Here is a 16,180-nt window from a genome sequence, read left to right as displayed (position 1 = left end):
TACTTCTTTGAAGATACTTACTCAGATATACCACCAACAGGTTTTGTTGACTTATTTAATACTTTAAGGACGAGTGTAACATGTGCTGCAACTAGAGCAGGTTTCATTATGTTTGGATGTCCGACTGAGTTTACTATAACAATATGAGCTATAATACAAACTTATATCTGGTTTTTACTACCAACAGTTTCCTATAACAGGAAAGGTGTCATACAAGGAATGTCTGTTCCATTGACTTTAAGTACACCTATTTTATATATTGTTTTCAAACTTAGGTTCAAAGTGTTATTCGAATGTCGACAGAAACTACTATGACCAAAAGATACTTATGCGTATAAACAACACTTTCTCTGCTGGTTTGCCTATTGTTCATTCGAATGCAGAATTTTCAACCTTAGTGAACTCAAACACTTTGGCAAGTATAACGTTGACATTAGTTGACGCAAACTTTGTTCCTGTAAAACTTTTATGTCCTATGTATTTGTCAATGACGGCAGAAAGTTTCGAATTGGAAGATGCAACTGGTGAAAGTATTGTATTACAAGAACAACTTCAACAACAAATAGCTCAAGAACAACAAATGCAACAAATAGCTCAAGAATAAAAAAAATATTTTTTTTATTTTTATAAAAATGTACAGAATAGATGTTTCAGATTTTTATGACTTCCAAGCGTTCAGAAATATGTGTCCATTTAGAGACTATAACAAAGCAGTCGAGAATTTGAAACGTTTAGTCATTTATGTCGACTCTGCCCCAGAATGTTATGTTATGAAAGAATGGGATGTTGTCTTTAACAAACCAAGAGCGACGATAGTGTCTGAACAAGAATGTAGACAGAAACTTAAGAAAATAAAAGTCGTACAAGTTGGCATGAAGATGTTAGATGCTTGGGATATCTTATTGTCAAAACTTGAAGATTTTTCAGTTCGTGGTATAAAGTTTTATACACCTTCTCCAAACTTCTATTCTATCTTCACTGGATATAAATACGAACAAGTAGAATGGAAAGAAAATGTTATAGAAGCTTGGTTAGACCATGTCAAAGAAATTATATGCAATGGAAACGAAAGAGTCTATGAGTATATCTTATGTTGGTTTGCAAACATCTTACAACATCCAAGTGCTAAAAATGAAACTGCTCTCATTATAATTGGAAAACAAGGAACAGGTAAGAACACATTCTTTACAGATATCTTATGCAAACTGTTAGAAGGTTATTCGAACCCTAATATGACAAACTTAGAAAACATCTGTGGCAAGTTTAACTCCTCAATAGAGAATATGAAACTTATAGTTTGCAATGAACTTCAAAGTATAGATACAACAAAAGTTTTAAACTCAGATGCTTTGAAGAGTCTTATAACAGATAAAGTTGGAGTTGTTGAAAGAAAATATAAAGACCAAAGAGTTTGTGAAAATGTTGCAAATTTCATTATGGTTTCAAACAATGCTGTTCCGATGAAGTTAGAAAGTTCTGACAGAAGATATGTAGTTGTCAGAACGTCAGATTCTCATATGCAAGATACAGAATATTTTGACGACTTAGCAGAAACTTTGACACCAGAGTTTTACAACCATTTGTTCTCATATTTCATGACATTAGATATTTCTAAGTTCAATCCAAGACAAATTCCACATACCGAAGAGAGACAAACATTGTTAGAAGCAAACAAGAGTGTATATGAACTGTTCATAGAAGAAAGCAACTTTGAGTGTTTAGATGAAAGGTCATTGTACGATTCGTATAAACAATATTGTCAAGAATATGGTTATATGACAGCTTCTAAACGAACATTCTTGGCAAATGTCAAAACTCTTTTAGATGTTCAGAATGGTGTATATACAAAGAAAATTTTTTCTGAGTAAATTTTAAAAAAAATATTTTTTTATCCGATAGAAAAAGATGACAGAAAAATTAACTTTTTACATAGCGCCAGACCCTTCTTGCCCACATCTTTTTAAGCCACAATATATAGACATAGAACTAAATAGAGAAAGCGAAATTCTACAAACAGAAGAAACATATAGAGACCTAGATAACGAAAATGGATATGCGCTATTCTGGTTAGATTGTCTTATGAAATGTATGAAAAAAAGGCTTTATATGAAGAATATAGAAAATATTGTCATGAAAACGATATAAGACCAAGCTCTAGAGAAAAATTCTATGCTGGTATAAAACATCTTTTCAAAGTTCGGAATGGTGTATATAGAAAGAAATAATTTTTCTGAGTAAATTTAAAAAAAAATATTTTTTTATCCGATAGAAAAGATGACGAAATTCATCTCAGTAAACAAGTACATGACAGAAGTCAAAGAAGAACTAGACCCATTCACATATTTGAATGTTTACTTCTACCATTTTGAAAAGTCTTCATTTGACAAAGTTTGGAACATCGAACCAGTTAAGTTTGCTATTGTGACTAAAAATGGTGCGAAATTTGAAGACTTAGACATAGAAGGTTTGTTAGCAGTCAAAGAAAATTTTGACAGAAGGTTTTCAAACCTTAAAGAAGGCAAAGCATACAAACTTGTTATACCTTATGAACCAAAGAAGACAGACGACTATGAATATTATGAGTCTAAAGTTGTAGAAGTTCAAGGTTAAATTGGGTAAAAAGATTTTAGAGTCTAAGCCAGTGTTTACTCCTAAAGAGGAAGAGAACATTGACATTGACCCAGAAATGTTCTAAAAATAACATTTTATTTTACATGTCATATCTCACCTTCTCTGGAACTGGTTCAGGTTTCTTTCTTCTCTTCTACTTTTTTCTTTCTTTCTTTCCTTTCTTCTTCTTTTCTGGTGGTGAGACGTCAAATTTCTCAGAACCATATTTCTGTAAAAGTTCTTTTGTCCTTTAATAGCTCTCTCTATTCTGTTTTCTATTTCATCTTCAAGAACAGCGCATTGTGTCTTCTTTGCATTCTAAGAAGTTTTGTTGGACTTCATCTCTCCAAGAGGGCGTCATCTCTGTCAACAAGTCTGTCATTGACAAATTTTAAGACTGCTCTGCTTAATGTTTTTATGGTTCTTGTCATATTCCCAGAAACAGAACTTTAGAACAAATTCACCTTTCTTGTTTACACTATGTAAGATTTTATGGTCGACAGATGTTTTGCTGTCAAAAAGCTTGTCTCGAATATAGATAGCGAAATCGCTAGACATTTTCTAAAGATAAAAATTTTAATTTTTCTAAAAATATGTTAGAAAAAAGTTTGCTGACATTGACAAGAAATTTGAGAATGTTTTAAACAAGAACAAGAGGAAGTTAGAAAATGCTCAGATAAAGCCTATACATGACAAGTTCTTATTTGCTCAGAATGGTATAACAGGTCTAATTGCACCACCTGGGTCGGGTAAGACTTTCACTTATCTTAAAATGGCTGCAAACAACCAAGAACTAGATGAGAAGAACCCATTCTATGAGTTAGTTGTTATTGTTCGACTTCTGGTCAATTTGACCAAACCGTCAATTCGTTCAAAGATATTATAAAGAAGTCTAAGTTAGTATGTATAAAAGACTCTGAGTTGTTAGATTGGATAAAGAAGTACCAAAGAGAGTTTTGAAGTATAATGCTATAAATGAGTATATAAATTCGAAGTTTAAAGACCCAAATGAGGAAATGCAGAGAATATTAGAGAAGAAACACTTCAGAAACAAACAGAAAGAGATAGAATACATTTCGAAGAAATTGCAATCTTACGATTGGAAAACGTACCCTCAGAGATGTCTTCTTATCTTAGATGATTTCGCCTCTCATCCTTTGTTAAAGAACAGAGAACAAGACATGTGTCGAATTCTTAAGAAGCTCAGACACTTTAACATTTCAGTCGTAATATGTGTACAGACAGCCAAGAGTTTAAGTAAGGATGTAAAGAGAATACTTACTGATATTATACTTTTCCCTGGATTGTCCGAAGACGATTTCATGGAACTTATGAAAGAGTCCATGGCAGGTAAGTTTGACAGATATGAACTATGGGAGAAGTACAAAGTCATACAAGACCCTCATACTTCTTTCAGAATTCATATCTACGCAAACAAAGTTCAAATTGTAAAAAGTCAAGCGTAAAAATAAAGAGTTCATTTACTCTGCTTGTTTGAAGTTGTCAAAATACTCTGTTATTTTTTCCTTTAACAATGGCAAATCTTCTTTGAAGGTAAGAATTGTACAACCTTTCATATCATAGTGTGTTTGAGGTAACGTATCTTGAACTATTTGTTTCACATCTTCATTTGGGGTCATTGAAATCGGTAAGTTTTCGCGATAGAACCAATTTCTGTCAGATTTGTAAATCTTAGCAAGGTCGTAAAAGCTTTTGTTGTTTCTTCTGACTAAATGCAACATAACCATATCTCTGTCTTCTTCTTTCTCCAACTCTTCAGTATAAATCATATACTTATAGTTCTTTTCCTTTCCTTTTGGTACCGAACGTGGTATTCTTTTCTGAATGCTTTTGTCTTTTGCTTCAAGCTTGTTTTCCATCTCTTCACGTTCTTGTCTATGAATTTCGTCAAGAAGTCTGTAAATATACCAAGCATAACGAGCGAAGCCCACATTGCAACAGCATTTACAAGAAGTCTATGTACATAATATCCTCTCAAACCATTTGGCAAATTTTTACGATTTTCATGAGTTTTAGGCGACCCAGATAAAAGTCGGTCTCGCTGTGCTTCGCTCAAAAGTTCTTGTGTGCTTTGGTTTTTGAACCAATCGTCTGTATGTTTGGTATCTGGAGCAAAACATGCTGTCAAAATACTTTGCATTTGGTACATATCGTCTTTGACCGAACGAATGAGACGGAGTTGTTTGTTAAACTGAACCCACTCATATTCTTCATTTATAGCTTCATGAACGATAGCAGTTGTTGTGTTCTCTGATGTTGACATATCTGTCCTTACATACAAAATAAAAAAATAAATAAAAATAAAACTAACTTTATTTTTTCTATCTTAAGGAAATTCATGATTTTTGTGCTGAATTCAGCAAAAATATAATTTAGGTGAAGAGGTGAGATTTCACCTCTTTTTTCACCTAATTTTTCACCTCTTTTTTCACAAACGTTTTGCATGGTAAACGTTATTTTTTAAATTTTGTGAAAACTCAACGGTTTGACACATGCCCTAAAAATTATTTTACTCAGAATTTTGTTGCTGAATTCAATAAAAATATATTTTAGGTGAAGAGGTGAGATTTCACCTCTTTTTTCACCTAATTTTTCACCCCAGTTATTTTATAAGCGTTTTACATGAATTGTACGATGTATATTTGAAATCCTAAACAATTTCGTAGCTTCTATTTCTTCTTTTAGTACATCGAATGTTTTAACGATACCGAAAGTTTCTTTATACTTCTTCTTGACATCAGATAGAAGGAAATCGTCTGCTGTTGGATAGTTTTTGTTCAGAAATTCTAACATGTCCATTTTATTTTCTGCTGGCTTTTCTGCTTCTTTCTTTAAATCTGCATAGTCGTTTCTCATTCTTTCTATCTCTTTGACGGAGTAGTTATATTTCCTAATTGCTGCTTTACATTTTGAACATTGCGGGTTCATTTTTGCGTTATATTCTGAAACCTTACCTGCTAAAACAACCAAGGCGTCAATGGTTTTCTTTAACTCAAAAGTTGCGGGTTTTATTTGTCCGTTCCATACCCCACCCCTTCTATCTTTATCTCTTATCTGCCATACACATTTTGCAGCTAACGAAACAAAGTTGTCGTAGGTCTTAAACTCCCCAGATTTATATATGTCAGAGATGTTCTTATATACCATATCGCAATCTTTGTCCATAACTTTATGGTTGCAATGAAAACCAAGGAATTCATAATTTACCTTTCGTATGAACTTCTTTATTTCTACTGAGTCAGTTGGTTTCACTTCAATTTCGTCGAATTCAGGAATAGTGAGTTTTTGTTGTTGGATTTCAGGTAGTTTAGGCAAATGGTCAATAATGTCCTGCATTTCATAAAGATATTGTCCATTTTCTTCATCTTTTGCAGTGCAATCTAAATCTCCTTGGAGAAGTTCTTGCTTTATCTTCTGGATTTCTGTTTCGAAAGTATATGAAGAAGGAATGAAGCTTTTCATCTCTACTAACATTGAAGTTGGGTTCATGACTAACGAGTTTGGTGCTGTTGTTGCTAACATGTTCTTACAATAAAAATAAAAAAAATATTTTATAAAAAACTAACTTTATTTTTTATCTTAAGGAAATTCATGACAAATTCATGAAAATCCAACGGGTGAGAAAACAGGTGAAAAAACAGGTGAAATCTCACCTCTTCACCTAAAATATATTTTTGGGTCCTTTACACTCATTACGATGAAGTCTTGACAAAACATTTACGAAGAAGTCTTGACAAAACATTTACGAAGAAGTCTTGACAAACAAAGGGTAAAATAAGACTAAAAACTTAACGTTTAAAAAGTGACATTTTTATGAGCTCCGAGTCACCGAGAAAACTTGGTCAGATGTTAGCAGCTTACTTCCCTGAGGAGGATGGAAGCGTTACATACGTAAGGTTCAAAAACAACGAACCTGGAATTGCGTACCAAATTCGCAATTACATGACCATGGAAGAGTACGAAAGGTTCCTACAAGAGAAACCAGCTCTAAACAACTCAGAAAAGAAAGAATAAAAAGTTTAACTCGTAATTGTTTATTTTTTTACTTGTATGGGCAAGCTGCAAGAATGAAGTCGACTATCTCGGTCTTTGTCTTGACCAGTTGGACTGCTCTTGCGAGTACGTCTGTTTTACGGTCTCCAGCTGGTGTCTGACCTTCGTAATTGCGCATGTTCTTGAGAGCTCCAACTGTAAATGGCTGTAAGATGAAGAGTCTCTCAGACTGCTTGAGGTAGTCGTCTCTGTCTTTGACCGAATCTGTGGTACGAGTCGAATCGGTCGATTTGAGGGAAGAGACTGAAAGCCTGTCATCTTCCATTGGAGCTGTAGCATACTCTTTGCGTAAGCGGTTCAGACCTTCTTCGAAGTCTTGGTCTCTCTTCGATTGGGATTGAGATTGGAATTGCTGGGGTGGAGCTTGCTGGAACATCCAAGGGTTGGGGAAGTAAGGCATAGGTTGAGGAGGGTAGTTCGGGAAGCCTTGTGGTGGGTAGTAACATTGAGGTGGAAATTGGTAGTAATTTGGTGGAGGTACTTGCTGGAACTGAGGTGCAGGGGCTGGTGCTTTCGGTACTTCTGGCTTTGGAAGGCATTCAGGAAGAGGAACGTCGGACATTCGTTTGTGTCCTGTCGGAAGGAAGAACTTTTTCTGTCGGAAGGAAGAACTTTTTCTGTCGGAAGGAAAAACTTTTTCTGTCGGAAGGAAAAACTTTTTCTGAATTTCGACCAAAAAGTTCTCAATTTTCGAAAATTTGAATGGTTTACGGACGGACAACTGGAAGAGTTCTTCCTGTCGTCGGGAAAAATTTTTCCAGTTGTCGGGAAAACATTTTCCTGTCGGATGGAAGAACTTGGAATGTCAGAAGGATTTGACGAGGCAATTTACCTAATTGAAATTAACGACTGCGTAAAAGACTACTTGCGCAAGGTCATGAAGCCCAAGGTCAAGTTCACCAGTATTTCTGGAAGGTCTACACTTCAGCTCGAGACTTCGACTGGAATTCCAATTCAAATACCAGACGGGACAGCCTACGATGGCATAAAGGACGCCAAAAGAGAAACTCTTGTTAAGTTCCTAAACAAACGTCCTTGGATAAAAATACCAAACAAGGAGAACCCCCTACCCCATATGAAATTGGCAATTCAGTCTCTCCTTCACTTCTCGGGTCAGCCGTTCTTCATAACCTCAGAAGGCGACATCCAACCAATTCTTCAGCCAGTTCAGTAAACATCTCATTTTAACTTCACTTTTTTATGTTTTTACGCATGTGAAGAAGAAGCCTTCTGGTAAGTTTCTTATAGCCATATACATGGCACGTTTAGAGTAAAAACATTTTTTTTCATTTTTTGAATGAAGCAAGTTAAATTCGTCCCACACCAATCTCAATGGACCGATGAAGAGTTTCAAGCTATGGTTGAAGGCGTTGAGAACGACATAGACGGCGAACTTGAAGGAGCTCAAACCACAATTGCAACCAAAATTGCACAAGTCAAAGAAGAGATAGCTCCACTTAAAGCTACCAAAGCTACTCTTGACCTCATGGATACTTACCGTTTAGAAGTAAAGAGTGGAATAAGACAATTAAAATTAAAACTCTTAAATTACGAAGCTATACTCCAGAAGTTAGCAGAAATGAGAAGACTTTACCAGAGCTACTTACATGTAAGGGACTTACCTTCAAGCAGTCCGACCAAAGATGAATTTTCTGACATTGTCCCAATTTTGTCCGAAAGTCAGCTCAGATGTTTTGAACTGCTCCCAACATATCCAGAATATGAACGTTTGCCTGAACTCTTCCGCAATCTCAAAAAACGTTTTTTGGTTCTCATGTTCGAAACTTTTATCGGAAGAGACAACAAACGTTCAGAAGAAGAACAAGATATTATTTTAAACTTGTTGTATGACATAACTGTCATAACAAGCTTTTTGAAGTAAAACCGCCATTCTCAAACCACTTCATTTTTTCGATGTCCGAACAAGCACCGAAGCCAAACTCAATGGAAGATGTCCTTTCAAGGTTGCCAGACAAGCGCCCAGTTCAAATTCAAATTGCCCAATTGAAAGCTCATTTGACAAACACTATTAAGACTCTCCAAAGTAGTCTTATGACAGAGATGAAGGAACTTAAAGCCGATGTCCTCATGAACCAAGTTTCCAATGAGAAAGTCCTGAACGATTTCTCAGAATCGTTGCGCTATTACGAGAGAGAGAACCGAGACCTTGCCAGACTCATCTACCGTTTCTTCGAAGAGATAGACGCCATCTGGAAGGTACTCGGAAAGGACAGAACATGCAACACCGTACTTCGTGAACACAGAATTGCCGAAGGTATTATCAAAGAAGAGGAAGAAGAGGAAGAAGAGGAAGAAGAGGAAGAAGAGAAACACGAAGAAGAGGAAGTTTGGGCAACCCTTGTTGTCGATGACGCTTACGAAATTTCCCAACCCTACCCATACCAAATCCGCAACAAGGAGACAGGCAAGGTTCTTACCCCAGTCCTCAACAACTTGGGACACTTGAACCTTAACCTTCGGAATCGCGGTTCAATTTCCATGGGAAGGCTTGTCGGTATGCAATGGGTTCCAAATCCAGACAAGAAGACGAGGGTCAGACACATTGACGGTGACAAGCTCAACAACCGTAAGGAGAACCTCGAGTGGTTCTAAGAGTAAAAAAATTTTATTTTAGGGGGAAACCCCGAGTAAATTTAGGTGTTTATTTGGATAAGTATGTTAAATTAAGGGCAATTTGCAAAATTAGTTCCCGACCTCTGAATTGGACTCTTTCGTCATCCCAGTTGTATAGGAGGTCGTCCCAGAGGAGTTGGTAGAATTGCCAATCCAAGGACGATTTGTCCTCCCAAGCATTGAGGATGTACTGCTCGTAGAGTCTCATGACCTCTCCCTTGCACCAGACACCCTCTCCCTTGGAACATAAGGCTTCTTCGAAGTGCTCGAATGCGATTGGCTGCTTGACCATCCGAAATGACACTTTTTGTCCGTTTGGTCAATGTTCGTGTCTCGTGCCATAGTCGACGAAAATACAGACAAACAGGTTATATATGAGTTTGAGACCAAGAATGGTGTAACTCGACCTGTCCGATTCAAAGACTCCGAGGGCGACCATGAAATTAAACGGAAATTAGCTAGGAAGGAATATAAAAATTTTTTATTTCATGCAATGTTTTATTTCTGTGCCGTCTTCAAGTATGCCCCAATACTTACGCTTGGAGAGGACATGAACTTCGGTGAAAATTTTGTCCAATTTGAATTGACCCATCTTTTCACCGACCATACCCATTTCAATGAGTTTGTTATAGCCTTCTTCGTTCGTCATGAGTGCGTCAATGTTCTCATAGTAAACCTTCACTTTGGATTTGACTTCGGAGAAGAATTTGTTGTAGTTGTCAAGGACTGCCTTTGCGAACTGAGGGTAAGACCAATGTTCGACAATAGGTTTTAATGTGGTTACTAAGCCACTTTGACCTTGAGTGAATTCGTACTTCAAAACAAAAGGAGAAAACCTTTCAACAAAGTTGTCGACCTTCTCATAATGTTTACTCTTCATCTCTTGAGGTTTCTTAATGGAATATCCCCATGTCGAATTCATAAGCAATTTGAGTGTCATTGCAAGTTTGGGGTTTGAAGCTTTCCTAATATCATACAGTTGTTTATGACTTTTCCAACTGTATAGTTCCTTCCAGGGAACTCACCATCTTCGTTTGGAATTCCAGTCGGAATATATTGACAAACCTCATATATGCAGCGTTAAGGTCGGACATAGTATATTTTTCATCTGAGTCGAACTTGTCGCAACCAATTGGTCCAGTTTGTGGAAATTCAAGTGAGTCTCTTATCTTCTGAGAAACTTCTCCTGTTATCTCATAAACATCGTCGAAGCAACCTGTTTCATATAAAACCTTCTGACCTAACTCAGATGCTCTCCAATACAATTTAACGTCAATTGGATGTCTCAATGGAAGTTTTGTTTATAGCATCTTGAAGTTCTTGCAACTCATTGGAAGTTCTTCTGGTTCAGGTTGGTATCCGAACAATCCAACTCCTTGTGGAATTGTGTACTTCTTTTGTACTATAACTTTGTCTGGAACAACTTTTGGTCTTGCTAACAATGAAAAGTTTGTTTCGTCTTTTGGTACAAAAGTTTCTGTCAGCTTGTCATCTGGAATTGGTTCCAACAAACCTTTCTCGAAAAGAATGTTTACAGCTCTGACAATGTTGCACTTGCCTTTTCCGACAATGGGTTGTAAGACTTTCGTTCAACATGAAGTGGTTGTGGACAATTACAATCTTCAACCATGGCAATTTGAAGTCAACAACATAGTCTCATGTGAAGAACCTTTAGCTGTAGGTATGTTGACTCGGATATTGACATTTGCCAACGGTGCAATTTTTGCCAATTGACCTCTGAGAATGTACCTTGTCTTCACACATGACTCAAGATACTTCATCTTCTCATCTGTAAGACCAGAGTTCCTGAGACATGTAAGAATGCAAGGTTCATTGACAATTGTTTCAATTGAATTGTAAAATTCATACCTTGTCAAGTCAATGTCAGACTTATTCTGAACGGGAAGTATCCAGCATGTTGTCTGACTGCTTGAGGGTTAGGTTGGTAACATTCGAACTTGACACTTGCAAATCCTTCAATTGCATTCAAAATGTTTGAGTCGGAGTCAACCATTTGTTCTCTCTTTGTAGTCTTGAAAGCGTCAAGAAGCATTGCAGCTGTTGTGACATTGCCATATGCATAGTAAATGTGACCTCCAAATCTGTTATGGTCAATCTGAGATTGTGTCCTTTCTTATTTCCGTCTTGTATGGCAGCAAGTACCCCATGAAGCCTTCTTTGTTCTTTCCTTCGTCAAAGTTTACTGTAAAGTTCGACCAGAAGTAATTTGACTTCTAACTTCACGCGTACTTCTCAGATGCATATCTTGTTCTTTCCATGGGAGCATGTGCGTCTTCACCTTTTCCTTTTTTCCTTCTCAAAGGATGCAATTGTTCGTCATGTTTCCAGTAGAATCTGGCAAAGCCGTCGTGTCCTTCAACTTGAGGTTCACTAACATCGAAAGGCATGTCCATAAGACGTTCTTCTTCTAACCTCTCTAGTCTGTTTGGATAATTTGCACGTGCTGTTTCCAAATCCATTTCGTAGCGAAGACCAGACAATTTGTCATAGACTTTTATGGGTCTTCCCTTCCTATATTTAAAATTCTTCGAAACTCTCCAACCATATCTTTGCAACTCTGCTTTTATTCTAGCAGACTTTCTATCCATTCTATGTGGGGGCATTTTTATAAAAATAAAAAAATGTTTTTTTCTTTACTTTACATAGCCACCTGAAGCCATAAGTCTTTGACGCCAACCCATACCAGCTAATGAAGGTTGACTTGGTTTAGTATTAAAACTAAACTTTGTTTTTGGTTTATCTTCAGTTTTTGGTTTTTCTTCTTCTATCGGTTTTTCGTCACTTTTCGGTTCCTTTGACTTTACCTCACTTGCAGGAACAGTTGTGTCGTCAACATCTTCATAAATATCATATGCCATTTGTTTTTGTTTTCCTTTCAACTTTTTGTGTTTGTTGTAAAGTTTAGAATATTTCGACTCTAAGTCAATGAGATGTTCTATAATGAACTGTTGGTCAGTGAAGTAAACTTTTCCATCTGTTGTCTCGAAAGCTCCTTCAGACTTCAATATTTTATTTGTGAGAGTCTGTTTTCTTTTTTGAGATACTAGCCGTTCCATTTCTATGAAAAGTGACTTTATAGTTAGGGTTTGTATTTCCAGACCTTGCACCTTCTATTATTGAATTTTTCTCTTCATCTGTAAGTTCTTTGACAGGTTTTGACAATGGTTCTGAACTTTTTGTTTGTGGTGTCAAATCTACCGTTTCAACTTCTTCGGTCATTTCATCTCAGTAAAAAATTTTAGTTTGGTTTGTTTTCAACTGGTTGTTTAGGTTTTTTAAGTCGGTCTAAAACTTCCTGAGGTATAGGAAGAACTTGACAAACACGTGGTGTAACTGCTGGAAGCCGACAAATCCATCTTGAACTTATTTGTCTCAATGCTGCATTGTTCATTTCATCTCAATAAAAAACTTTACATTCCCCACGTTTGAGGCGGTTGAGGTTGGTTATTGTTTACCCATTGTTGTGCATGGTTATATCCTCTGTTAAAGAATCTTTCACCTTGGTCCATATAGTGTCCTGCTTGGTTATAGTAGTCATTTGCTTTGTTATAATAGTTTCCTGCTTGTCTTCCTACATTGTCCATCCATCCTTGAACTTTTCCTCTTGTTTCAGGATTTGGAATAAGATTTGCTGCATCTCGTGCTACATCCCAACCTTTCTGTACAGTTTGTATAATAGGTTGTGCTTTCTCTTTCAGTATACCTAATGTACTCAAAATCTTCCTTCCAACTCCAAATACACCTCTGGCTATTGTTCCCACTGCGGGCAAAAAATCTGGATGCAACTCCTGCTAACGCGCCAAATAAACCCATTTCTTATGGGTTAAAAAATGACGAATCCAAACAAGGACCCTATGTTTCTAAAGCGACAAAAAAAGCACTTATGGTAAAATCTTTAGTTCAACACCAAATGCTTGGTTTATGGATATCTTGGAAAACATTCCGAGGTATAGAGAAGATGGACCTCCATACTGGCTAATATTTGTCGGTCAAAACACAAGATACTGTGAAGCCATACCATTACAGTCCAAAAATATTTTAGATATCTTAGCAGCTTTGACAATATTCGTTGACAAATACCATCCAACAAAACTGACATCTGACTGTGAAAGTTCTTTCAAATCAGATGATGTAAAAAACTATCTGCGTTCAAAAAATGTAAACCAATATTTCATTGTCGACCAAAACCATTCTGCTCTTGGTGTCATTGACGGTTGTATAAAAATGTTAAGAGACTTAAACCAACCACAAGGTGGTGAGGTAGATGAAATGTCATATGACGACAAGTATAGACACTTCTCCATGGCAAAGATGAGACAAGTTTTAAATATTTACAATAACCGTAAACAAAAAGGTTTGGGAAACCACTCCCCCGAAGAAATGAAAAAACAACCCTGACTTAGAGAAAGACTATATATTTAACAATTTAGTCAAAAGAGACAAACAAGAAAGAATGCCAGGCTTCAAACTTCGGAAGGGTGACAAAGTAAAAATAGAAATACCTAAACGCGACCCATATGAAAATACTATTGACTATGACAACAATGGAACCCGACAGGTACTCACATTCGTGTTCGTAAAAATAGAAGAAAGTATACAAGAGAATATTATGAAGTTTTAGGCAAACATGGCAAAATGTACAGACTGCAAGCAGAAGATAAAACTACTATTGTCAGACCTCGTTTCAAACTTGTCAAAGTTCAAGGTGGTATACTTTCAAAGACAGTTCCTAACAAATATAAGACAACTCCTGACGAATATGCTAAAGAAGTTGAAAATGACGACTAAGCAATTCTATACCATGCGTAAACTGTCATGTAAGGTGGCATGTAGTCTTTACTTTGTCCCGTTGTTTGCGTATATCCTGAAACGAAATGTGTATGGTTTCCTCCTCCCTCAGTGTTACTCCAGTAACAATCTATAGCAAACTTAACGTTGTCTTTAACATCATATCCTTTACCTTTTGTCAAGCTGTGCCAATCCCAATATCTATGCTTATGCCAACCTGCTTGAGATGTACTTAAATCTATGTAGTGACTGTGCGCAGGTAAGTTTTCACCCGAAATCGTTTTACTTCCACCTGTTTCCTTTGAAGAGTTTGCACAATACAAAAACCTGTCGACTATTTGAGTCCAAGTTCCAAAACCAAGTACTACTTCTGGTCTGGTAGAGTTCATTGACGTATAAATAGAACCTATAGGATATACTGTTTGAAGTATTTCTGTCTTTAATGTTTGAAGCTCTGTTTTGTCTGCTTTCTTATCTAACATTGTTGGTAGTTCATATGCTTCAAAGTTTCTGGCATGACTTTCAATGTTCCTGCAACTGTTATCTAAATTGTTAAGAGTATCTTTTACACTAGTGCTTGGATTCTCTAAAGGTGCACTTGAACCAAGGTCAAAGTTCAATATTATATCATCTGCTGTAAAAGTTGTAAAACTTGTATGTGTATGTCCAACGTCACTTTTCCTGTTTAAGGTTTCTTGTAAGTTTGTAATATTTGCAATGGTATGTGTATGAGTCTTTTTAGAATATTCGTTTTCAGCTCTTGTCACTTCACTTGACATTTTATTGTCAACATATGTTTTGTCTGCTAGTTCAGGATGAGTATGTTCTTTTGTTGCATATGTTGCATCTGCTCTGTCATGTTCTTCTTGAACTTTTTCAATGACATATTCTTTGTCAGCTTTGTTGTCAACATCTGCTTTCAAAAGAAGTTCAGATATAGGTTTCTCGTTTAAAGTTCCTTTTGTTGGATTTATACAAACAGTATGGTTCTTATTGTCTTGAAATAGAAACTCATCTGTCATTGGGTTTAAAGTCAGTTTTAAGTTTCCTTCTTTCAATGACTCAGATATCTTAGAATAGTTTGAAAAGTTTGTTGTGTTCTTATTTAGAGCTTGTATAATGAGTTGTCGGTTGTGTTGTATTTCTCTCATAGACGCTGTTTCATTTGACATTTTTATTCTAGATAAAATATGCTTTCAATAGAAAAAGAAAATTCAAGAGTTGCTACAACTAAACCATTAGATGAACTTTTTACGAATGTCGGTCAAAAGTTTGAGACAGAGACCGTAAAGCATGAAGGCTATCGTTTTGACTACCCGTTAAGATGGTTAAGAGACCCATCTGTCACAAAAGCTATTGGCTTTCGTAGAATGAAGTTCATTTCAGAAGCCATACATGGTTTCCCATTTACGGTCGGTTTTGAAGTTCGATACTATAACAAAGAAAAACGTACGTATGAGAAATTTGAACAGGGAAAACTTTTACAAGTGAATTTGCTTGTAAACTTAGAAACAACTCTTCAAGCTTTTCAAGAAAAAATAAACGATATCTATCTCGAATATGCAAAACAGTATAACATTGACGAGGGAGAGTACCATCTCGATATTATATATGACAGGAAAAATGCAACTGTTAAAATCAATAGAATAGAAGACCTTGGAGAAAACGTTTATATTTCTACAAAATATAACAACTTGGCATGGTATAGATTTTTGAGGATGTTAAATCAGCCTGCAGCATATCCAGTACACCCAGACTTTTATGAAGTCGAAAACCCTAATGGAACATATGAAAATGTTTTCGACTCAGATGCTATTATCGTTCATGCTTCATTTTCTGGTGCACAAAACTCTTTTTATGCTTGGCAAATGACTTTTACGAAACCTACAAAGCTATATGAACCACCAAGTGGAAGTATTTCAGACTTTCAAGTATGGTTTACAACAGATGGAAGAAAGAGAATAATTCCATTATTACCATGCGTTTTACTTAGAACTTAGTTTCATATACAACTACTATCGAACGGTAAAAATATAATTTTTAATACGGTTGA

General features: G+C 36.1%; 9 protein-coding genes and 6 pseudogenes across 15 annotated transcripts, besides 1 other annotated feature; 9 read left to right on the top strand and 6 right to left on the bottom strand.

The window, feature by feature from the left end:
* Positions 1-14,915: part of a mobile genetic element that runs on past the window's edge.
* TVAGG3_0570320 (uncharacterized protein) lies at positions 633-1,868 on the top strand (the record flags this gene model as incomplete). The annotated part of the gene is made up of 1 exon (XM_051238765.1): positions 633-1,868. The coding sequence occupies one exon, from the start codon at positions 633-635 to the stop codon at positions 1,866-1,868; it is 1,236 nt and encodes a 411-aa protein (XP_051096589.1).
* TVAGG3_0570310 lies at positions 2,275-2,695 on the top strand (annotated as a pseudogene). Its single transcript has one exon. A coding segment is annotated over exon 1 (421 nt).
* TVAGG3_0570300 lies at positions 3,204-4,076 on the top strand (annotated as a pseudogene). Its single transcript has one exon. A coding segment is annotated over exon 1 (873 nt).
* Positions 4,092-4,894, bottom strand: TVAGG3_0570290 (annotated as a pseudogene). Its single transcript has one exon. A coding segment is annotated over exon 1 (803 nt).
* Positions 5,239-6,153, bottom strand: TVAGG3_0570280 (organellar and viral DNA polymerase type B; the record flags this gene model as incomplete). Its single annotated transcript, XM_001297023.1, has 1 exon — positions 5,239-6,153. The coding sequence occupies one exon, from the start codon at positions 6,151-6,153 to the stop codon at positions 5,239-5,241; it is 915 nt and encodes a 304-aa protein (XP_001297024.1).
* On the top strand, positions 6,445-6,645 carry TVAGG3_0570270 (uncharacterized protein; the record flags this gene model as incomplete). The annotated part of the gene is made up of 1 exon (XM_051238764.1): positions 6,445-6,645. One exon carries the CDS (start codon positions 6,445-6,447, stop codon positions 6,643-6,645), a length of 201 nt encoding a protein of 66 aa, XP_051096588.1.
* TVAGG3_0570260 (uncharacterized protein) lies at positions 6,674-7,246 on the bottom strand (the record flags this gene model as incomplete). The annotated part of the gene is made up of 1 exon (XM_051238763.1): positions 6,674-7,246. One exon carries the CDS (start codon positions 7,244-7,246, stop codon positions 6,674-6,676), a length of 573 nt encoding a protein of 190 aa, XP_051096587.1.
* On the top strand, positions 7,472-7,858 carry TVAGG3_0570250 (uncharacterized protein; the record flags this gene model as incomplete). The annotated part of the gene is made up of 1 exon (XM_051238762.1): positions 7,472-7,858. One exon carries the CDS (start codon positions 7,472-7,474, stop codon positions 7,856-7,858), a length of 387 nt encoding a protein of 128 aa, XP_051096586.1.
* On the top strand, positions 7,982-8,566 carry TVAGG3_0570240 (uncharacterized protein; the record flags this gene model as incomplete). The annotated part of the gene is made up of 1 exon (XM_051238761.1): positions 7,982-8,566. One exon carries the CDS (start codon positions 7,982-7,984, stop codon positions 8,564-8,566), a length of 585 nt encoding a protein of 194 aa, XP_051096585.1.
* Positions 8,599-9,297, top strand: TVAGG3_0570230 (HNH endonuclease family; the record flags this gene model as incomplete). Its single annotated transcript, XM_051238760.1, has 1 exon — positions 8,599-9,297. The coding sequence occupies one exon, from the start codon at positions 8,599-8,601 to the stop codon at positions 9,295-9,297; it is 699 nt and encodes a 232-aa protein (XP_051096584.1).
* Positions 9,347-9,610, bottom strand: TVAGG3_0570220 (uncharacterized protein; the record flags this gene model as incomplete). Its single annotated transcript, XM_051238759.1, has 1 exon — positions 9,347-9,610. The coding sequence occupies one exon, from the start codon at positions 9,608-9,610 to the stop codon at positions 9,347-9,349; it is 264 nt and encodes an 87-aa protein (XP_051096583.1).
* Positions 9,800-10,388, bottom strand: TVAGG3_0570210 (annotated as a pseudogene). Its single transcript has one exon. A coding segment is annotated over exon 1 (589 nt).
* Positions 11,324-11,927, bottom strand: TVAGG3_0570200 (annotated as a pseudogene). The gene has a single exon. A coding segment is annotated over exon 1 (604 nt).
* On the top strand, positions 13,223-14,127 carry TVAGG3_0570190 (annotated as a pseudogene). Its single transcript has one exon. A coding segment is annotated over exon 1 (905 nt).
* A 402-nt stretch (positions 14,916-15,317) lies between the features above and the next one.
* On the top strand, positions 15,318-15,835 carry TVAGG3_0570170 (uncharacterized protein; the record flags this gene model as incomplete). The annotated part of the gene is made up of 1 exon (XM_051238758.1): positions 15,318-15,835. A coding segment is annotated over one exon (518 nt), but the record flags the coding sequence as incomplete, so codon positions are not given.
* Positions 15,836-16,180: the final 345 nt, after the last annotated feature.

Source organism: Trichomonas vaginalis, chromosome II (genome assembly GCF_026262505.1).
Source record: "Trichomonas vaginalis G3 chromosome II, whole genome shotgun sequence".
NCBI lineage: Eukaryota > Parabasalia > Trichomonadida > Trichomonadidae > Trichomonas > Trichomonas vaginalis.
Note: the sequence above shows the minus strand (reverse complement) of the source record. Positions and strands in the feature narration are given on the sequence as shown.